Raw genomic sequence first — 17,328 nt, forward strand, 5'->3', positions numbered from 1 at the left:
AAAGACCTGATTGGATCTCTGACCAGATCCAATCATTTTCATGTGGCTGATCGTTGATACAACCAAAAACAATATATCTGAAAAAATGTATTAAAAAAATTCAAAAGTTCATCATTTTTATTTCTAAACGTTTATCTTTACTACAGTACATTTTACTTTCAAGGTGGCAAAGAGCTACGCTGCTACCTTCTTGAATGGTGCAAGGCTAATTTGCCAAGCAAAGAGAAACCATGAAAAAAAATTATGAAGCGATAAGCACAACTTACTGGGGGAACCTCGCGAAGTGTTCCTTGGGGGTTTGGATGGGAAATGGTCTAAGAGGTAGCCCATAGTCCAAGTACCTCACCATTAAAATATTAGCTGCCAGTTTTGAGTTCAGCTCCCACATAGTGAAATTTCGAATTTTAAAATCTACCCCGACGCTCATGTTTTTCCCATGGTGTTGTCTTGGTAGAATTTTGACCCACGCGCTGGTTCTAGGGTCACGTTTTATTTCATTTTCTACTAAATTTTTCATATTATATTTTTCAAAGATTATTCAAATTCTTTATTTTTAATGAAAATTTGAATGATCACACGACAACATCGTGGGAAAGCCCTGGACCTGAGCATCGGGGTTGCGATTTTTGAAAATTTTAAAATTTAAAACCTTGCTGTGGGAGCCAAACTCAAAACTGGGAGCTAATATTTTAATGGTGTGATACTTGTGCTATGGGCTACCACTTAGACCACTTTCTATCATAAATCCCCGGAGGACACTTCGAGAGGTTCCCTACTCCCTATAGTTAAGTAGTTAGCCGCTGAAATTCTGAGGTTAAGTAAAGGAAGATCCATAAATGAATTTAAGATAGGTAAGGTTGAAAAGTTACCCACGCTCATCCGCCTAGCGCATATTCCAACTTTTTTTTAAATAAAAAATTTTCTCCAAATCGGTAGGTATATTACTAGGCAATACTGATTGATAGAAGATTGGGAAACACTGGTTTGGCTGCGTTAAAAACTCTGCTGTAGGTATGATGGTACACCAATAGAAAATCGGCCTATGTACACAGCTACACTCACACCCGGCCATACCCATACCCATGTGAAGTGATGATAAGACGCAGTACCTAGACATATGTACATAAATGTAGGAGTGTGGTGTGTGTGGACTGTAGTGTTCGTTCGATAAGAAGTGATTAATATTGTGGATTACGTTTGTCGTTATCACTAACTCAAAAGTTCTATTTTTTGTAAAATAAGATTTGTGACGGTCGAATTTAAATTCAAATATTTTTGAACGTGTTTGTACGAGTACCTAGACCTACCGTCAACATGAGGTTTGTAGTGCCTACCTACTTGTTTGTGCTTGACTTTTTGGATGTTTTCATTGTTAGAAAATATGTTAGAATGATAGATTCAAATTATGAAAGTGTCATTAGAGTCCAGTCATTTTAGATGAAATAAGAGGATTTATTCGGATAATTCTTACAAAAGGTTTTTTTGCTGGATACTGTAGTGGAAGGGTCCTATTCAACATACTAAAAGTCTCTCCCCTACCCCGCCTGCGTCGCGTGCTAGAGCGTGAAGAGTGTCCCGCCGCGGCGTTTTTTGCGATTTTCTCGCTAGGGGTTGATTATTCGTCGAAAATAGCTTTATTTTTGTGTTCTACGTCAAATTTCCGATCTAGTGATATATCAACTGTTCTTCTACCCCCAAAGGGATGGGGCTGGCACCATTCAAATGAGAGGGGTTTTCTGAAAAATACAAAAAAGCTATCGGCGCAAATGAGGGGTGAAATGGCCCCCAAGAGCGTCGGGTTGATACTAGCATGGAAGGTGGGTACCATCTAGAAACTTCCGCGTGAAAAATTTCAGATCCACACCACCTCTCCTTTTTTGGGAACCCCCCTTTTCTGAAATTTCAATAACGCTTTTCTCAGCCCCATTTTAACTGATTTTGAAACTTTTTCAGTATAGTATTTACACCATTTTGAGAGGTAAATATGAAGGGAGGAGGTTGAAAATTTTTGTGGGGCTACCAAGAATATACATAACATACAGCAAAATTTTCAAAATCGGTTGAAATGGGGCTGAGATAGGCGTTATTGAATTATCAGAAAAGGGGGGTTCCCAAAAAAGGTTAGGTGGTGTGGATCTGAAATTTTTCACACGGAAGTTTCTAGATGGTACCCACCTTCCATGCTAGTATCATCCCGAACGCTCTTGGGGGCCATTTCACCCCTCATTTGCGCCGATAGCTTTTTTGTATTTTTCAGAAAACCCCTCTCATTTGAATGGTTCTAGCCCCACCCCTTGGGGTTAGAAGGACAGTTGATATATCACTAGATCGGAAATTTGACGTAGAACACAAAAATAAAGCTATTTTCGACGAATAATCAACCCCTAGCGAGAAAATCGCAAAAAACGCCGCGGCGGGACACTTTTCACGCTCTAGCACGCGACGCAGGCGGGGTACGGGGTGAGACTTTTAGTATGTTGAATAGGACCCTTCCACTACAGTATCCCGAAAAAAAAAGCAAAAACCTTTTGTAGGAATTAGTTTGAATAAAAAACTTGAATGACCAGACTGTTATTTTTCCCAAGCTTTTAGAATTTAATCATGACGCCGATTTTGATGTACAAAAAAACATGAACATTTTGGCGCCAAATTCAGCCCATTTAAAAATCAACATTTAATTAATTTGAAACAATATGCCTATACCTAATCAATAATCATGCATAAATATAACTTGTCTGTTCCAGTGTGGCCGATGTGACTGACACGGCCGATGTGGTTGACATGACCGATGTGGTTGACATGACCGATGTGGTTGACATGACCGATGTGGTTGACATGACCGAGTTCCCTGAGAACGAATATTATTCGGTAGACCGCATAATCGGTAAACGTGTACGTAAAGGCGTTGTTTACTATTTAGTCAAATGGCAGGGTTACGATGAAAGCAAGAGTACCTGGGAACCAATGGAGAATTGTGAGGAAGCGATGTCCTCAATTTTGGAGTATGAAGAGGAACTGTCCGTCAAAAGTTGTCCTTCTGAGCAAATTGAAATTGTTGGAATCGAACCATCAGGCTCACCTGACGGAGGCATTACTGTGCTAGTGAAAACTAAAGTTGCAGATAGAGTTTTCAAGTTTAGTAACAAAGAAGTTGCAGAAAGATGGCCTAATTTATATGTTGACTTTTTAGAAAACCATATAAGGTTTTGGAGAAGATCCAGTGCATGATTAATCAAATGTCGTAAACGTCAAGAAAATATTGTGTTCAGTTTTTATTTATATTTTATTTTGTAACTGTTTGCTATATAATTTTTTCAAGTGTTGATTAGTTAGTAGATATTAAGTACATTTTGTTATCTTGTTGTACCTGCTGATTATTTATTCTTTCCAGCTGTCATATAACATGTAGGTACAGGGTGCCCAGAAATATCGAGTACCCCTAAGAAAGTTTTTCATTAAAAATATAGGTTGGCAACTTGAAATAGATGCATATGATTGGTGGAATGTTATCTCTCCAGTCCAACAACCAATCATGTGCTATCATTATTATCTTACCCTGTGACCAACCAAAGTATTTTACTTTTAGTAGAAAACTTTTTTAGGGGTACCCACTGGATATTTCTGGGCACCCTGTAGTACTTGACTCGAGGGTGATGGGTGATGAACAAAAAACGTTATTATGACTGGTTTTCTATCTTGTAAATTGAAGGATCCACGTGCTTCTCAAAACTCGTAATTTACTACTTTTGAAAAATCATTAAAAATAAGGACTTGCTTGAATCATTCGAATGATGCCCATTGCCCATAACCCATAACCCATAGTACTTGAGGGGACAAACAAAAAATGTTATTAAGACAAATTTCTTCGAATGATGCCCATAACCCATAACGGCCATAACCCATAGTACCTACTACCTACTCGAGGGGACGAACAAAAAATGTTATTAAGACAAATTTCTTGTCTTCAAAATTGAAGGGGCAAACTCGGTTCAAATTTTTCAAATTTGTGGTGCCCTAGATTTTGTATATTTTGAATTTTCAAATTGTGTTTGCACCTTCAATTTTGAAGATAGGCAGTTTGTCATAAAAACATCTCATCAGTAAATTGAAGAAGTTACACCATTATTCGGCAAAAATTTACGAATTTTGAAAAATTCGCCTTAAATTATAAAATGTTTGGGATCATTCAAGTAACTTCACCATCTCATATCTGAGTACCACTTTTTAACTCATTTTTTTGGGGGGGGAAAACGCGTACAATGCGTGCTCAACTTACACACGCATTGCAAGTGTAGCCATCCCCAAAGTGTACAATGATAAACTCCACTTGTACATAATACCTTTAGGAAAGCAACAATGTATGTACGTAAAACTAAAAGTGAACTACATTACCTACATTACCTTACTTACAGACAAAATTAATTCAATTGCCATAAAACCCAGAAACATGTTTGTCATCTCTTTTAAAAATCTAGGGGCCTTCATTCAAAAATATGTTTTTTCTTACGGCTGAGGTCCCTTTCGCCATTCCACAACACTGTAACTATTTTTGATGAATAATAATTGGCAAATAGGGGTGACTAGAACAAAAAAAAATTGTATAGGTATAGATAGGTAGGAAATTTGAAATTTTAATGTTGAACATAAAAACATAGGTAGAATGGAACGTTCGCGAATCGCGATTAAATTCGTGATCAGAATCATTTACGGTTTACCGTTTACCCCAATTAAAGGACCGAAAGGACGCGAGGGGGAAGGAGGTACCTACCTACGTACCTAGCTACCTATACTTCTGAAAGTATGCCCTTAACTGGCATACATGATACATGTACATATAAGCCACTTTAGTTTCAGGCATTTTTACTTCGTAGGTAACTAATTAAGATCTTCAGGTGAATTTTTCAACAAATTGCGAAAGGTCAATAAATCATTATACAAACTGGTAACACTGATTTCAGTAAATAAGTAAACAAAAGGTGATATCTCTCAGTTTGAAAACTGTCAAGTGTCAATCTGCGAGTACTTTCTGTTTCCTAAAGCTCTTTACTGATTCCACGTTAATTACGCCGGCACTCCAGCAGGTAAGGAGTCCATTAATGTTATGACACAACTGACACAAGAGTGCTTCATTTCCGTAAATTTTTGTACAGGTGAGGTGATACGGTTTTCCAGAAAAGAACTATTGAATTGTCCATCAGTTATTAGGTAGGTAAAGACACGTATGGAGCAGGGTTGTACATGTTTAAAACAAAAATGTTTTAAACATGTTTAAAACACGTTTAAAACAAGTGAAAAAAAACAGAGCGATGTTTTAAACAAAAAAGCCGTTTAAAACTGTGTTTTTTTTTGTTTTAAACGTGTTTTTTTTCAACTCCAATTTCCTTAAAAAATCACGTTTTTTTTAGTTTTTTGTTTAAAAAAGGTGAAATTGAACCAACTGTATTTTTAGAGACAAATTTTGTGTTTTGATTCCAATTTTTCAATATTTCTTGAGCTTTATAGCGTTTTTATGACGTCACATCTCAAAAATTGATGTCTGGTGAACCCAAAACAAATGAATTTGTGTTTAAAACACATTTTAAACGTGTTTAAAACGCGTTTTAAACACATAGTTTCAAACACGAGAAAAAAACTGTTTTAAAACAAAAAAAACGTTTTAAACAAAAAAAAACGTTTTTTTTGTTTTTTTCAAAAAAAACACGTTTTTGTACAACCCTGGTATGGAGCCATTGACGGTAACCAGTCATAAAATTTCAAGCTCTTATTTTCTTTTACATTTTTTGCTTGATTATGCCAGATGTGAAACACATTGTGGTTCAATTGTTTTGGCGTATCCTGCAGCATCTGGAGTCGGAAGCGAAACCATCTGTTTATCGTATATTAAATTGAAAAGGTATTTTTGTCGAGCTTGGTTCAGTGATAAGAAACTCTAGAATCCCCTACGTCTCCGGCTGCAGAACACAGAGTAAACATGAGGTTCGTTATAATACGTTTTATGAATTGTTTTTTAATGAGACATTTTTTCAGTTTTTATACAACAAATACTTTGAATAGTAAATACCTACCTAATTCTTCTGTGTAATTCTGTTCATAGTTGTCGCACCAATGCAAGTTACACAGTTGAGCGTATAGTTGGTAAACGCGTACAAAAGGGTAGAGTTTACTACCAGGTCAAATGGAAAGGGTACGATGAAACTGCCAATTCCTGGGAACCAGAGGAAAATTGCAGGAATGCGAAGAAGTTGATATTGGAGTATGAAGAAATGGTGAATGAAGAGTACACCAGTGCGAATCCAGAGAGCAGTTCACGTAAACGAACCAAAAAAGTTGGAAATAGCGCCAAAGAATCCAGACTTCGTCATCAGAATCAATTAACGTCGAATGAATATCACCATCACCATAACAGATTGATAACAGATCAAAATTCGCGAGCAAGAAGCCATTCCGTTGCAGAAAATGATCCAAAAATGAGACGTATGCTCTCGATTAAGCCAGGGAAGTTGAAACGTCGTTAAAGAGATGAGATCTGCTCGTAGTTGAGGTGTTTATGAATTAACCATTTTCGATTACTCAGTTATCAACTTTTTGGTGGTGTTTTTTTTACATTGAATTTCTATTCTAAGTTTTTGATTGTAGATGTTGTATATTTTTAATTTTTGTATTGTTACCTTATATGATATGTATTTTTTTCGTTACTTGGAAATTTTTTCATTGCTTGTTGTAGTTGTTGTCAGCGAACTATAATATTTATTTTGTACATATGAAAGATTAATTTAGATTGTAACGAAAATTTTCATTCCATGTTGATTAAATTTATATTTTTCATATTGTTGGTGTTGTATTTACTTAATTTAAAAAATGAAGTAAAATTTTAGCTTTATTTGAATGTAACCTTGCGTTGCGGTAAAAAAATAATCGATAGTGTTTTGGTTTTTGGTGAGTTTATTGTTGAGTATTTTTTAGCTCTGTTTTTTTTTTTGTTCTAAAAATAATTATTTACCTAATTTAATTTTACTTTTCTACCAAAACCAATCGGTATCGTCACAATTTCCGATTTTCAGTAGTCACATTGAATTTTTTCCCAAGTTTCGGTTTATAAGCTTACCCTAATACCTCTGCGCGTAATTCAACTCAATTCTACGTATTCACTTTGCGTAATGTAATTCAGTTTGTACCTAAATAGAAGATAGATGATTGAAATTAACGAAAAATGAACGATAAGAAACAGTTTCATAACTTTAATCAATACTTGGTATTACATTAAGGTTTCGAAAATCTACATGAAATTAAACATCACCTGAGCATTAATTAAGATGATATTAGGTAAGTATAGGTGTATAGTATATAAAACCAGGTAGTCAAATTTGTGTTTAAGAGAGTAGGTATTCATCAAAAGTAAACACCAAATTAGTTGATGAAAAAAACTTCGTATATTTCTTAAATTCACTACAAAAAAAATCACAAAAGATGAATCATTAAAATTATCATTTTTATCACAAATCATTTAGGTAGGTACCTATAAAGTCCTTATGTGCCTTACGATAAATACACGTCCACGGTTTACAAATTATCTTATTAAGTATAAAAAAAATTATAATGACAACACAAAAGTATAGAAATAATATCACTAGGACGTATTGTAAATGAAGAGATACAAATAAATAACAACATTACTTAAGTAAGTACAACCACAATATGTATCAACGTATCGTATTGCAAAACTTTAATTATCTTGCTCAAAAAACAATAACTTATAAAAAAAAATGAGCGAACAAACAAATGAAATCACGCTTGATAATTAAATATCAAAGATCTTATTTACCTACTAATTGAGTTTTTATACTCTTCTACACACGGTTTTAATTCGTTCATCAGTTGCTTATGTTTTTCTGACATAAGGGTATACGTATTGGCCACTAGATCATCTAAATCGTCACGTGTTAATCCTTCTGTTGATATGGGATCCATAACTTCTATTATAATTTTACCTGAACAATAATCACGAAAAATTACAAATTTTTCCAATTTTAGAGACTGGGTAACTGAAAGAAAAAATTGAAATAAAATCGATAAAAATTATTTACCCGAATCAAATCTTTTCTCTTTGATATCGACGAAGTAAAATGGAGAAAATAAGATCGGTTGTAAAGGAACTTGATTATCGATAGCGGTAACAAAGGCTCCTTTTTTGAAAGGAAGCAAAGTTTCCGGATGTTTATTCCTTGTGCCTTCTACGAACACCCATAACTTTTCCTTTGAAAAAAAAAACAAAACAAAACAGATTTAAATATAATTTTTCAAAAATCATTAGCCTAACAATAAGTGCCTATAACTACAGTTTTTAAGTAATATGATTAAAATATTTAAAAATGTAGGTAAGTTAAAAGTCAAGTAGGGAAATAGATAGTACATACAGTAGGTACTTACTTTATTTTTAAAAAGTCTTTGCGCTCCCTCGTTGAAACATTGTTTAGTTTTTTCCAATCCGGTTTGTCTTCTGATGAAAACTATTCCAGCCATCCACATAGCCAAACCAACTGGCCACAACCAAAAGAAAAAGTTTCTGGCTATTATGCCACAACGTAAAGAGCAAGATTTAAACACAAGTAGCATTCCTAAGGACAAAAACGTCATTACCGATATGGTGGTTAGTATCTAACAGTAAAAAAATAATGCTAAATTAATTACAAGACAATGCATCAAGAAATTATACAATAATACGTATACATACGATCTATACGAAGTACCAGCCTAAACTTAAACTGTAGATAGGTAAATGAAGTATATAATAAATTAATTTTTAAATAACAATACAGTGCCCTATAATAATATTAAGACTTAATTACTTAAAATCGCTGGAATAATTTCTCACGTGATTTAAAATACGTAGGTAATGGAAAATTGCTTCACGCAGATAGCGTGAAACATATCTGTCTGTACATTTGATTTTTGAATTGAATTTTTTTCGAATCTCCGATAACCTTGACACATGTATATGCACACTTATATGTACGTATTTCAAGAATGAATATTTAATTTTGTAAGTAGGTTATATTAAAGGGACTCAAAATATATTTTTAAACAAGTGAATTATCACTTATTTTAAAATTAGATTTTTATAATTTTATTTAAAAACTCACATCAGTTTTGATCAAAAGAATGATGTAATCTAAATTTGATCAACGAAAACTTGATTTTTGAAAATTTGCTCTTTTATTTTTAAACTGTTTGTAATCGTAGATATCTATCTCTTGGTAGGTACGTTGATCCACATTGTAAAATTATCTCATTGCAAATGTATATAGTTCATTTCAGAGACCGGTTACGTACCTTACCTACATATTTCATATCCTATCAACTTGCAAAAGATGAAATGATCAAATTGAATTTTTCATAATCGGAATTTGGAATAGGAATACACACATACAGACGAGACAACAATAATATAAAATCGCGTGATTATGACGTCAAAGAATACTTTTTATCATCTGTAACGTTACTGATGATAATACAATACTTCACTATGACATGTGCAAACGTAATGATGCCATTAGTTGAGATATGATCATTCACCTACAAAGGTATTGGTTGTTTTTCAAAGCATCGACAAAATTTTACACAAAGGAAAATTTTTAGGTATGATTGGATAAACGAGTAGGTATGTATGAGTAACATTAAATATGTAATCACAGAACTACTTCATCCACCAAGTATCATAATATCCAAACTGAGAAATTAACACCATATACCTGTACCTTCAGAGATATCTATATCTCTAGGTACCTAGGCACCTACCTAATATCTGCGTTATACTTATTGAAAGTGTTCAACTCACCAACTATATCGTACAAAGATTGATGATTTGCGATACAAATTGAGCTTTTATCATTGCTGATCATTTTTTCACGATGTCGAATTTCCCATTTAATGCCCAGAATCTTCGAGACAGGAGTTAACAACGAAGCATATACCCTAAAAATGGAATAAAATGATAGATTTAAATAAATTCTCTCAACAGCATTCACATGTACAACAAAGATATGAGCTTACCACATTGATTTACAATTCGCCGGATGTTTCAAGCACAAAGGAAGTCCCAATGTTGAAATTGATGCCAAATATACGAAGAAAACCAGATATTTCACGTAACACTTCACCGTTCTTCTCCATTTCGGGTTGCGGTAGATCAAAATTAAGACAGGTAACAATGTCGTAATCCAATATTCCAGCTTCATGTTCATGCTTGAAATTGAGTTTCTAATTTGAAGAAAAAATAAATAAATAAAAAATAAAACAACGATATAAAATTACGAACATTTGGAAAAGTTTTCACGTTAATTTTTCAATCCCATTGATTTCATTCTGCTAAGGTACCATGTTTCAAATCTGCGATTACAGTTTCACATTTTATGACCTATGAAACTTGGATTTCAGAAAAAGACTAACTAATCGGTTGATTATTCATACGTCTACAATTTCTAAAATTCGCGTTTTGCATTAATTTGTGGAAATCTTTTATGAGTCAGTGTCTCAAGACGATAATATCTTGATAATCTTTCACGTACCTACTACCAACCTCATACAGTATATATAAATCGGTTTATAAAAATTTTGCAGCAGATTGTAATATTGATAGATTATTCCTTAAAACTTTAGATTTCAGAATTCGGAAATGGCTACTCAACCTTGAAATTTATTCATTTAACAAGCAGAAAATACCCGTCCTTCGGACGGGTGGAGTGGAAAGATGGAGCTGCATTTTTTAAAATTCATTTATGAGTAAATAAAAAATTGTTTGGTAATTGTCGTCATATTTCACCTAATGTGGTTAATGACACTAATGCCCCTCCAAAAAAGACCTTTCTGTAATTTGAACCTTTCACCCTCTCCACTTCTGGGGTCAGCTTTAGTTCCTGAAAGTACTTCATTCCTCAAGTTTTATTTCTGAACGTCTGAACTATTAGAACAGTTTCCAGGCTGAAAAATTGAAGGTTCACTGTAACCTACCTACAAAATTTGACACGTTGTGAATCATCTAGTTAGTTTGAGCTCAAAAACTTGTGAAATATCAAAAATTTTACTCCCCCGGCCCTTTTTCCAAAGTCGGCACTCATCCCGGAATAGACATAATTTTTGAACAAAAAATTGTTAATAAATAATAAAATTGGTCAATTATCCGCTTTTAATTCTTTTTTTCATTTTCATTCTTCGAAGTTTGAAATTTTTATTGGAGAGATCTAGAGCTGATTTTGTTTATTTACATATGAATGAATAAAAAATTGTTTGGTAATCATCTTATTTCACATTCCACCTGATGTAGATAATGCCCGTAATGCCCCTCCAAAAATTGCCTTAATTCTGTAATTTTCAACTTATTAATGAATTAGGTACTCTTTTTATTTTATTTTTTTCATTTTCATTATCAGTGATTTTTGGATAGTGGAATTTTTCAAACACAGGCCAAGCCCCCCAAATCACAGTCACATAAGGTACAAAATGTCAAAAATGGTCACATAAGATCGCAACCTTCTCGAAAAATGCGGTCATAATCTTGATGGTCTAATATGATGCTTTTTTCTGGTGCATTGGGTTCACTGCTCTTTTTCATTTTTTTTAAAAATTGTATTCAAAATTTAGTGGATTTACTTACGTAAAATTTTATGCCTGAGGAATAAAATATACCACTCCAAAAAAATGACCTATCTGCTATTTCAACCTTTCACCATCCCCACTTCAGTAGTTCATATAAAATTTCCTATCGAAGTATTCAGCTGTTTTTTGAAGTAACGCTTATGAATTTTGTATGAATCAATTTAGAATTGAGTTTAAAAATTTCCACTTTTCAGTGAGTCAGATGTTTCGGAATTCTATTTTATCCGATTTTGTAGCACTGATTTACTGAGGCATGAGGGTTGCTTTGCAGTTTTTTTCATTCAAGTTATTCAAGTTCAACGTTGTATCCCCAAGTAGAGAGGATAAAATGCAGAATGTTTTAGTAAAACGCTGAGGTGCTCACTGAAAATTTCAAGAAATTTCAATTCAAAATTTCATTTTTATTACTCCTTGCGTTTTTACAACTTTGAACCTGAACTGAATAACTTTCCAACAATCAAAGCTACAGATCTCAGTATATAAAAAAAAAAAATAAATAAAGGAAAATATAAATTTAATTTTGAGTAATCTTAATTGAAATTTGATGATTTTGATACATTTACGTGTAAAAGATCGCAGATGGATGATTTATAGTTAGAAGCTATCACCATTTTCGAGTATTCAAAGTTCAGAGTTTAGATCCCTATTCAGTTTAACGTGCCGCAGTCTTCAACATGGCTTCTGGAGCAAATTCAAAATTCTGGAGAAATTTAAAAATCGCGCTGGAGGCTCCAAATTGGTGGAAATGGCGGAATTCGGTCTCGGGAGCAGGGATGGAAGAGCCGGGAGCGAGCCGGAGCCAGAGTCTGAAAGAGCCGGATTTTTTGAGGAGCTAGAGCCAGAGCCAAGAGCCAAATAAATGAAAGTGCAGAAAAACATAAAGAGCTCTCTTGCAAAAGAGCTCCTTATTTTACTCAAGAGAGCCATCATCATAAGGAGTCTTTAACCTGAAAAGAGCCAGAGCCGAGTGGGAGCCCACAAAATTTTTTAGGCTCTTTGGCTCCCTACAAGTAGAAAAAAAAGTAAAAAAAATGGCAAAAATGCGCACAATTTTATCAAAAATTCAACTTTCAACTCAAATTTGTGAAGAAAATGAAGAATTTCTATGTTTGTTTTCTCATTGAGGAATAAAATGAAAATTAATGCAGTATATTTTTATTTTTTTCATCGTTTTTCATGAATTTTAAATTCTAATTTAAAGAGCCAAGAGCCAGAGCTGGAGCTGGAGTCGGAGCCGAGAAATTGGAAGAGGGAGCTGAGAGTCAAAGAGCAGAGTCGGAAAGAATTGTGGAGCGAGCAAGGAGCCAAAGAGCTCATGTAAAGAAAAAGAGCCAAGAGCCAAGAGCGAGCTAGAGCTAAAACTTGCAGGGAGCTGAGCCAGAGCCAAGAGCGGGAGCCCTGAATTCAAGGCTCTTCCATCCCTGCTCGGGAGGTTAGTTGTGGACGAAATTCAGCGATTCGCGCAAATTTCAAAAATTTCCTCGCCAATGGAAAACTTTTGATTTTTTTGGATTTTCTATTTGAAAAAAGCTGGTCAAAAAACCACTCTTGAGGTGTCTGCCCCAAAACCTACTCAAATGTGGATAAACTCGTTAAACAGATCGAGTATAACGCACAACTCGATTTTTAGCTGCCCAATTTCATATTCACGATTTCTGGAGCAAATTCAAAATTCTGGAGAAATTGAAAAATATCGCTGGAGGCTCCAGAATGGCTGGAAATGGTGAAATTTAGATTTGGGGAATTAATATTAGTTTTGGGACTTATTTTGACCATTTTTATTGGTCAAGTACATACTTTTTAAGAAAAAGCATAAATCGCCAAAAACAGTAAATGTGACGCGGCCAGCGATACCATACCATATGTCGGCAAAAATTTTTTTCGTTTTATTGTGGTTTCTGGTAGTGTTTTTCTTCCTCTTTTCAATGGTGCAAACCAGGGATGGAAACCGTAACCGAAATTTTTAACCGAAATGAATTTTAACCGCTAAAATGAGGCAAAAACTGTAACCGTAACCATAACCATAACCGATATTTTTGATTTGAAATTTTTTAACCATAACCTTAACCGATTCATTTTTTTGTTTTGGTTAAACACATAACGGTTATTTTTTTGAGTAAAAATCTCATTTTTTTTGTGTAAAATATAACATTTATTATGATTTTTGAGAAAAAAAGGGGTCAATTTTTCTAAAATTTTCTTCAAACTCAAAAAACTGCTGTAAAATTGCATTTTATTCTCGTTTTTTTGGCCGCATCCGCACTTTTTTGACATTAAAAGTGCAATTAATTTTTGAGAAATGAAAAAAACCGTAACCTTTATTTTTAAACGTAACCTTTATTTTTTTGGGTCATAACCGTAACCCTTAACCGTAACCATAATAAATAATTTTGAAAAAAATAACCGCTAAAAAAATAACCGATATTTTTTTTCATTTCGGTTTCCATCCCTGGTGCAAACAGATTTTCAAAATATTAAAATCTGACAAATTTTCAAAATTTCAAAGTTGCGTATTTTTTGAAATTCAAAAACCAAAATTCTGAGAAAAACGTGTTTGAAAGTTTGGGTTACTTTTGTAACATTTTTAAATTTTTTTTTTTTTTTTTTTTGATTTTCTTCATCTTTTAATGGTTTTACATCATAATATTTTTTTTTTTTTTTTTGACATTTTTTTATGAAAAGCACTTTTGTAAAACCAGTTTTTCACCACTAAAACGACGTGTTTGAGATCGGTGGGTACACCCATTCCAAAGTATAGGCTTCATAGTATATGAATCCACAAAAAAATTTTTTTTGATATTTTCTGACTTTTTCCATGAAAACGCGATTATCTTAAAAAAAAGTTTTCCGACATATGGTATGGCTGGCCGCGTCACAAATTTTGAATTTTCAAAAATTTGCCAAAATTCGAAAAATTAACTTGGGCAGCTCGAAATTTGGATTTGGGGGTTTTAGAACTCGCTCTTTCCAAAAATTGCGGTCCCGTCATAAATTGGGGTTTTAACATCTCAAAAACCTGGCAACACTGTTCCAAACTGCTGTATGGAGATGATACATACTCCTATTCGGTATTTCACAACCTGATAGACTCCTACTACACTTAGAACCACCCCACTTCCAGTACCTACCATCAATGCAACGTAATACACTCGCTTTGCAACGAAATTTTACCTCGTCTCTCCGCAAACTGGTTTCACCTCCGCAAAGTCCAAAAAAGTCGTCATTTTTTTCAACTTTGAAGCTTTATAACAATTGTACTTTTAAACTTTTTCAAATTTTTTTTTGCTATAAACACTCTCCAGCTTACAGGCGTCCGTATGTATACAAATTCAGAATTTTTGGTTCGGCAAGTTTCGAGTTTACCTACTTCAAAAAAAGGGGACTTTCCTTTATAGTATTATAGATTAGATATTGTTGGGTGAGTATTTTTATCAAGACTCGTACATTTGCAATTATGCTAACAGATTATTTTTTTAAAAAAAGTACCTACTTGGATGTATAGAATTGAACATTTTTAACTACTTAAATGGTCTATGTAAAATACTAATATCGTATAGCATTTCATTACTCACCAATAAATTCAAAATAATTCTTCGTATATCGTAAATTAGTCCACGATGCGACCATTCAAAAAAAATCACTATTAATTCGATATAATTTGTGAAAATAAACTAAGCCATTGATAAGTTGAACCGAAACAAAATAACGAAAATGTAAACAAGAGCAACGCCAATGGGTTTGTAACTAAACCGAGTAGATGATTGATATCAACGATAGGTATCAAGAGGTGTTACAATATCACTACACCGCTGTTAGAAAATGAGAAACGAGCGAGCCGATTTTAATACTTATCGATGAATTGATAAAAAAAAAAGTCGAGTTACACATGAAGACGAGCAATTGCAAAGTAATGTCTCATGTTGCGGCCAGCAAAGGGTTTTATAAGAGACGTGTTGAACAATTATGTTAGTCTTATTGTAAAATTTGTTTTTGTGATTAAAAATAGCATCGAGTCAGGAAAAATATATCGGACTAATGGACCACATCATCAATACTTCATACGATTAATATATACGAAGTTGTAATATGTTTAAATGCTACAATCTTGTACACTGATCTAAAAATGATTGGTGATTTGGTTTTTTTCCGCTTCAAAATTTTGTTGATCGAATTAAAAAAGTAAATCAAATGTAGGTATAGATACCTATCTCGCGTGCCGAATTGAACTTTGTACCGTAGTGAATTTGAAAAAATTAAGCACAGTGGATATTTTTCATCGAAAAGTTTACGATCCAACTATTTTTTCGAGAAATTTTCACATCGTCATAACGATGCAAAAAAGGTACATGAGATTGCATTCTCTTGTTCTTCGTGTGCTTAATTGCGAACACGTGTTATCAAATAACGATTATTTTAAATTTTATATAACCATTAATCATAAAAATGCGTTAACTGATTCGTCTAGGATTTTTTTTTATAGAATGGCATACCTACCTACCTACTTTTAAACACGATAACGCGAAACAAATACAGAAATGAAACAAATAAATCACATTATTGAAAGGTAAGTGAGCGAGAAATCACGGGAGAAATTGAACGAAAAATCTGTACATTAAGATGAAAAGAATTTCACCTAATCCATTCCCTTACTCTTTTCAACTAAATGGTAGTAAAATTCGTCAGAAGTTTGATAACAACGCGATGATGCGTCAGTGCGTTAAATTCAAGTTCTCGCGGTGAACTATCTGAATACCTATTACCTATACCTATATTCGATCTCGGGTTGACGATTTCAACATTGCAGTACCTATGTTTGCATTTTCAGTGAAAGGTAATGGTGCATCTGTGATAAGGTTCGCGTTCTTTTGGAGCAAAATTATTTTTATCATCGCGAAAAAATAGATTACGAAAGATTATGAGCCTATTTTAGCATGGTCAATGGTCTTGTATGGATGTTTTATGAATATAAGAAGCATTACAGAAAAAAAAGTTAGACTAATGAATCGAGAAAAAATTTTGTCACGTACCTACTTACCATAGATGTTATCAAATGTGAATTGATTTCTAAATACCGACTGCCAAAACTTTCAACTACGAAGGTAAAAATATTTAACCATGCACTGTGTTACCTTTACGTGGCCAAATTTTCTTACAACATGATTTCGTTTTTAAATTTAACCTTTGTTAATTCAACAACGCACCACCGTTTATTCGTAATTAATTTTAGTATCAATCCTATAGGTAATCACTTCGACTCAACTCACTTCATTTCATTTTCAATTCGTGCACTTGATTCTGGTTGATCACCGCAGTCAGTTTGGCGTTGATGCTAAGAAAAAGAAAATGGGGGAACTTTCCCCTCCACAGTGGTATAAAAAACTTGTGAAAAGTGACTGTAGGGATTAAAATTATTAAAAAGATCGTTTTTTTTTTTAGTTGAAATAAAAACTTTTAGAAAACGTTTGCTCACATAAGTATGTGGCTTGCGTTATTTTTTAATAATTAATGTTCATTATTGGTGGTGTTTAATAAATAATAAAAGTTGAAAACTCGCTTAGACCTACTTATAGAAATACATATCGAGTTATAAAACTTGTGGTTTTCTTTTTTAAAAATTAATTAGAAATTTCTGCTTTTGATCTACACATTTTTACAGAAAAAATGAATTTAAAAAAA

General features: G+C 33.5%; 2 protein-coding genes and 1 long non-coding RNA gene across 7 annotated transcripts; 2 read left to right on the top strand and 1 right to left on the bottom strand.

Moving 5' to 3' along the window:
* The first annotated feature begins 1,051 nt into the window (after nt 1-1,051).
* On the top strand, nt 1,052-3,366 carry LOC135832820 (chromobox protein homolog 1-like). Its single transcript, XM_065346315.1, has 2 exons — nt 1,052-1,319; nt 2,745-3,366. The coding sequence occupies exons 1-2, from the start codon at nt 1,315-1,317 to the stop codon at nt 3,226-3,228; spliced, it is 489 nt and encodes a 162-aa protein (XP_065202387.1). The 5' UTR covers nt 1,052-1,314; the 3' UTR covers nt 3,229-3,366.
* Nucleotides 3,367-4,749: 1,383 nt separating this feature from the next.
* LOC135832830 (uncharacterized) lies at nt 4,750-6,829 on the top strand. Its single transcript, XR_010556380.1, has 4 exons — nt 4,750-5,081; nt 5,151-5,205; nt 5,798-5,976; nt 6,095-6,829. It is a non-coding gene; the product is annotated as an uncharacterized LOC135832830 (long non-coding RNA).
* A 394-nt stretch (nt 6,830-7,223) lies between these two features.
* Nucleotides 7,224-16,885, bottom strand: LOC135832827 (1-acyl-sn-glycerol-3-phosphate acyltransferase alpha-like). 5 transcript variants are annotated; one of them, XM_065346331.1, is made up of 6 exons: nt 16,688-16,885; nt 10,051-10,257; nt 9,836-9,972; nt 8,428-8,615; nt 8,085-8,253; nt 7,224-7,988 (listed from the first exon to the last, which is right to left on the bottom strand). In XM_065346331.1, exons 2-6 carry the CDS (start codon nt 10,239-10,241, stop codon nt 7,819-7,821), a joined length of 855 nt encoding a protein of 284 aa, XP_065202403.1. In that variant the 5' UTR covers nt 10,242-10,257; nt 16,688-16,885; the 3' UTR covers nt 7,224-7,818. The 5 variants fall into 5 exon arrangements, with proteins under 5 accessions (XP_065202403.1, XP_065202401.1, XP_065202406.1 ...); XM_065346329.1 differs by having other exon boundaries at nt 16,680-16,885; XM_065346334.1 differs by lacking the exon at nt 16,688-16,885 and adding an exon at nt 16,151-16,399.
* Between the last annotated feature and the right edge of the window lie 443 nt (nt 16,886-17,328).

Source organism: Planococcus citri, chromosome 1, assembly GCF_950023065.1.
Source record: "Planococcus citri chromosome 1, ihPlaCitr1.1, whole genome shotgun sequence".
Lineage (NCBI taxonomy): Eukaryota > Metazoa > Arthropoda > Insecta > Hemiptera > Pseudococcidae > Planococcus > Planococcus citri.

What these genes read in the sequence shown, in the direction of transcription:
- LOC135832827 (XM_065346329.1), bottom strand. An exon ending in GCGAATTGTAAATCAATGTG is followed by an intron (nt 9,973 to 10,050) that starts GTAAGCTCATAT and finishes TTCCATTTTTAG; the next exon opens with GGTATATGCTTCGTTGTTAA. An exon ending in ATCTTTGTACGATATAGTTG is followed by an intron (nt 8,616 to 9,835) that starts GTGAGTTGAACA and finishes TTTTGTCCTTAG; the next exon opens with GAATGCTACTTGTGTTTAAA.